Source organism: Branchiostoma belcheri, unplaced genomic scaffold (assembly GCF_001625305.1).
Source record: "Branchiostoma belcheri isolate BF01 breed outbred unplaced genomic scaffold, Haploidv18h27 scaffold3, whole genome shotgun sequence".
In the NCBI taxonomy this organism is placed as follows: domain Eukaryota; kingdom Metazoa; phylum Chordata; class Leptocardii; order Amphioxiformes; family Branchiostomatidae; genus Branchiostoma; species Branchiostoma belcheri.
In genome coordinates, this window is record NW_017803909.1 from 1924828 (window position 1) to 1930381 (window position 5554).

A 5554-nucleotide genomic window follows, 5' to 3' on the forward strand; every position below is an offset into this window, starting at 1 on the left:
ACTATTGCCACTATCAGTCAGCAGCCACCTAATTATACAGACATAAAAAGTTACACAGCGTCTCAAATAACACCAGGTAAAAGGTAGGTAAAATGCAGACTTGGGATTTTTCTCACTAGGTGATATTCCTTAAACCTGGTCCAATCCTGGTCTGGTCTGGTCCAATCCTTGTCAGGTTCAGACAGAATCATCACTACTGCATCAGTCGGCAGCCACCTAACTATACAGACATAAGGAATTACATGGTGTCTTAAATAACACCAAGTAAATGGTAGGTAGAATGCAGACTTGGAATTTTTCTCACCTGATATTCCTTAAACCTGGTCTGGTCCAATCCCTGTCAGGCTCAGACAGGAGTCCCCACAACTGCATCAGTCAGCATACACCTAACTATACAGACATTAGAAATTATACACCTGTGTCAGATCACACCAGATATCTGTAGGTAATAAAATGCAGAATTTAGATTTTTCTCACCTGGTGACTCCTGTCGTAACAAGTCAGGTCCGTACCAAACACCCTCACCCTCAGAACACAGCTAAGTCAGACAGGATTCTACGAAAAAATAGTTACAAAGTGTTATCAACCTGTATTATACATTGCAAAAACTGTACCTAAAGGCAGTGTAAAACAGGGATAGAAACAACAATAAAAAAAATCAAACCCCTTCAACTGAAACTACATGTGAAATGCATGTACACTTTTGTAAACTCGTGCAAAATTTGGAAAACAGCAATTGTGACATCCAAGCGTTGAGTGTAGTGTTAACTACTGAACCAGTCTAAAATAGAAAGGCTTTTAAATGATGCATGTACAGACGAATGGAAGATCGACTGGACTGAACTTTTTGTGCCATGTTTATTTCGAGCGCCTTGAAGATTTGAGAACCCAGTCTTGTTTACACGAGTTTTGGTGGGAAAAATATTTAATTTATGCACGTGCACATTCCAACAGATGTTTTAACCACGTGGACACGAAGAAAAGTAGATTTTTCTACAAGTAAAATAACCTCAAAACGTTGAACAACCGACAAAAAAGACACACACATACAGTTAATACTCTACAGGAATGCCGCACATGAAAAATGCTAAACAAAACGCTGCGAAATAATGGGACTTTTTTCAAAGCCCGTTTTAATGTTAGGAACGGTTGCTTGGAATTTACAGAACTAAGCCATTTCGTACAAAATGTAAGTTGACATGTTATTACTAGTTGAAAGGGAATAATATCAAACCAAATTATCAAGTTTGTTGGTTTACCTGCAACAATAAGTGAAGTCGTCTCCATGCCACGCCACTCTGTCTCGCCATTTTGTCTTGTCCAAAATTCACCAGGTCAGGAAATCCGCATTTTCTCTTCAAAACATCTCCAGAATGGCACAAATCCACAGCAAAAACTCCTCCAACGTTCTGCGGTACACTTAAGGAAAATTACACCGACAAAAAATCGAGAAAGTACCCGAAAAGTTGAAAAAATGACCCTGCTACAATATTCCTATCGCACGAAAGCGCCATTTTGAATGGACTTAACCAAACGTGTTTTTACACAGGTGTGTTTCACATGTAGGGTGGCCCTGGCTAATTAATGTGAAACCGGTAATCTAATTACGAATGGATGAAAATGCAGCTACAGGGTGACTTGAGTATTCTTCTTATTGACAAATAAACGTTTTCACGAATAACATGCGACCACACGATGAAATACAACACATCAATTTCTTTATAACTCGCAGGGACAACTTCCACACACGGGCAAACATGCCTGTCCTTGGTGCTGAACACCATCCACACACAGGAAAACAAAAACTAGAACACTTTCCCTGGTACAAAATAAAACAAAACATAAGCAAAAGCTCCAATCGTTCCACATTTATTTCCTATGCCTTTCAGAAAATGAACAATTAACGATCAGAATGGTGGTGATGGGAACAATTTGCTGCAGTTTATCAAACAACCGCAAGAGGCACTTGTGAACACACTATGACTCCAGTAGGCATCCTTACCATGCGCCTCAGCCCCCTTTGACCGTAGATGCTTCAGATTCCCCCTTCTTTTCGTGTTGTATTTTGATACGGAAAAACATATTTGATACGGGAAGACATATCAAAGTTCGGACTCCCAAATCACCAAGATGACTAGACGGAATTTTTCTTTTCCTCGTAATGGAATTTTCTCTTAACGATCCACCCCTTCTTGTATAACTTTTGTTGTCTTCCAGCTCATTTGTATACTTTAATATGGTAATATGGCATTTAACATTAGGCATCTCACCTTAAGATTTTTGCAATATAAAAAGGAAAAAGGCAATAATGAATGATTGCATGCAGTTTGTGACACTTTAATGTCTCATTGTGGGAAATTTGCTTGCAGCCTTTATCATAGTTTTTTTTTAAATTTAATACGACCCAAAAGTTGATGTAACTACTGGTAGCATGTTTCAATGGTGTACATGTATCTTATGCACATAATAACAATGAGATAGCATAATTCCTGCTGTGGTCGAGTTGTGCTAGATTTATCTTGGAGGTATGAAAATCTTGTTACAGTGAGATATCTTAAATTTGTTTAGCCTTGGCCTTGCATGTATTAAACAATTCTTCCACCCATGGAAACACAGCCTTAATATTGCTTATTGCCATGGGTGGGAGCTCTGCCTGGGAGAATGTAATGAATAAGACAGGTTGAAATAAAATCACAATCATATGTTGTTTTTATTTTTCATTCATTATGTATCTTCATCAGACACAAACACATTGTACATGTACAAAATGTATTTGTCTATCACTTAAGTGGTAGTCCATTCTGATGCCATCATAACAGCACTGCTTTCACTGATACATGTATCTACGAGTCCTGCGATACAACAAAATGCCAGCACTGTTCTACACTCATACAAATGTACAATAGTAATGCCAACAGCTATGCCAGGAAAAAGAAAAATACTTTCTCAATCCAATGAGGTACATTTGTACTAGTACAAAAGTGCAGATTGGCTATCTTTGAGTTTCCACTTAATTTGCTATGAACTACCAGTGTAAGAAACAGTTCTTTAGTTTAACATTCTCCAGAATCTTCAGTTGAGGTTTGGTGCCACCTCTATGCTATTGATCCTCAGTACTGTACATGGCTGCGAGTGATCTGAAACCAGAAATGTTCGTGTTGTAAAATTCAAATTGTTGTGTAAGAAGCATGAAATATGATGTCTCCAAAAGTTCAAATCTTGAATTTTTGGCTACACAGATTGATGTAGGTTTATGATAATGTTTTCTAAATAATCTTATGAACTGCATAAATATAATATTCCTAAAGAGGTATTTAGTGCACATCTGTACTGGTGCTTACCTCTCCTCTTCCTGTAGCCTTTCCGTTTTTTGAACTTGTACACCACAACTGGAAGAGCCATGAACTTCTCGATGACCGTGGCTTCTATCCGAACCTGGTCACGACTGTAAAAACAAACGAAAGAATGTTCGCAAAAGATCATTTTTAATTCTCGTAATATCATGACAGATAGAAATGAGAAAGAGCAAATTTGCATCAGAACAGAACAGAACAGAACAGAATAACACTTGATGCTGACCTCAATATCGGTTTTCCAATCAATGTGAAGTTGTTACCACCAACAAGTAATACCTGTATGGAAAATTTCAGAGGGTTAGGTAATGGTATCAATTTGGAAGATATATATAGAATATAGATATAAGATTCAAGTTGTGCTTTGGAATGACAATATATTGTCAATGTCAACCTGATGTTAGGTAGGGGTTAAATTCCAGCCCAGATGAAGTACAATATAAAAAATATAGGAACAACTTCCAAACAATTCAAGGTTCTCTTTATATAATGTCCTAAAATGTGACTATCGCATCGCCTTAGGGTTAAAACTGATGTGTGCACAAGTGTAAACTTAGACAATGTCTGTACCTTCTCTAGCCTAATTCTCTCTCCTGGATCTGCGAACATCTCCTGCTGTATCAACACCAGGTCCTCCGTCGTGACCTTGAACTGTTTCCCTGCGACCTGCACCACAGCGAACAGTCTGCCCACATCAGGGGATACCATCTCTTCTTTCACCTTCTCCAGAACAGCTGTGGAAAATGAAACATAAAAACCCTTGCAGTACATACATGTCTCAGGTTCTGTATATGAGCAATCATTGTCCTGAGTTTAAAGAGACTCTTTTTACACAAACAAATTCAGCGAACGTTTCTGTGACCGTCTGTCCTCAGGGCAATTTAATCAGTGTCTTACCAACATGATGAAACTATTCACAAATAATTGTCCTGCTTGAATGAGATTTATGATTGTGGAGTAGATGCTATGATTACTAGTAAGCTAAGGCTATCTATAAAAGCAAGTTACAAAGGCTAACAGAGGATTGCTCATTTAGTACTAGTTCTTCTCCATGAAACACTTGACATGAATCTTACCAGGATGCTCCTCTATTGATGTGGGATCTAAGTCTGGTGGGTTCCATCTGTCTATGCCCAACGATTTATACCTGTTTTGGTAAAATTAACAGGTGTTGAGACATTTAATAACAGTTAAAAATATAAAACATGACATTCGTGCACACTTACTTATTGAATGGTTTTGGGCAGTGATAGTAGATATGATACTTCAAGACTAGCTACTGGCAACAGTAGAAGTAATGGCTCAAGTCCAAGTTTTCCAAACATTCATGCGAAGTTCACTAAAAATGTTTCCAATTTTGTCAATTGATCACAGTTGATCAATTGATATAAAAAAATCCAAACATCTGAGGCAGTTGTTGTGAATAGAATTTCAATTATCAAACAAACACACCATACAAAAGAGTATGACACTTATGTAATTAGATGTCTCAGGAGTATATAGAGCACACTGACAAATAAAGTGAGAATTAACATGAAATTCACCTAGTAAAACATAGAACTTTATTCCAGCACAAGGGTTACAGAGCGATCAAAATCACCTGTATTTCAGAAGGTTTTCGGGTGTGTCCTGTAGTCTGCAGGTGGAGGTGTGTAACCTGTGGCAGCAGGTGTGGCTCTGAGATCCTACAGCTGCAGCTGGTAACAAGTTTCTAGCACCTGTCAGTTGTGAAGAGTTAAATGATCATGAGGAAATTCTACAGTAACAAATTCTATTGTCGGAAAGACTTCAAAGAGTATAGTCCAGATTTCTATGAATTTGACTCACATTTTCATTTCATTTAAGGCAGACAATGAAAATCAATTCGCAATTCTACCTACATATTCTTATGAATCGGTTTAATATTTATGACTAAGTCTAAAGAACTGTATACACGTAGTTATACCCCTACCAATGCCCCTACTACTCGGTACAACTTGGGGAGGGGGGCGCACAAAGACCACCCTTATCCTGACCCCACAGCCATTGATCAAGGAGCACATTTCTGTTTGGCAATGCACTAGTATCTAAGAAGTACTCTAGGAAAGGTAGATCACCTGACAGCTCCCTGGGTTTCATGATAACGGAGGAATCCAGCAGGAATTTTGTAGCCCAACAAATTCGTGACCTCATGGACGCCACCATGTTGGAGTGATGCAAAT

The 5554-nt window shown here is 38.2% G+C and overlaps 1 protein-coding gene across 1 annotated transcript; it reads right to left on the reverse strand.

Annotated features, from left to right (window-relative positions):
• Window positions 1-2329: 2329 nt before the first annotated feature.
• LOC109473646 (39S ribosomal protein L21, mitochondrial-like) lies at window positions 2330-5554 on the reverse strand. The gene is made up of 7 exons (XM_019773584.1): window positions 5450-5554; window positions 4954-5071; window positions 4430-4500; window positions 3924-4087; window positions 3580-3632; window positions 3342-3445; window positions 2330-3137 (listed from the first exon to the last, which is right to left on the reverse strand). The coding sequence occupies exons 1-7, from the start codon at window positions 5535-5537 to the stop codon at window positions 3073-3075; spliced, it is 663 nt and encodes a 220-aa protein (XP_019629143.1). The 5' UTR covers window positions 5538-5554; the 3' UTR covers window positions 2330-3072.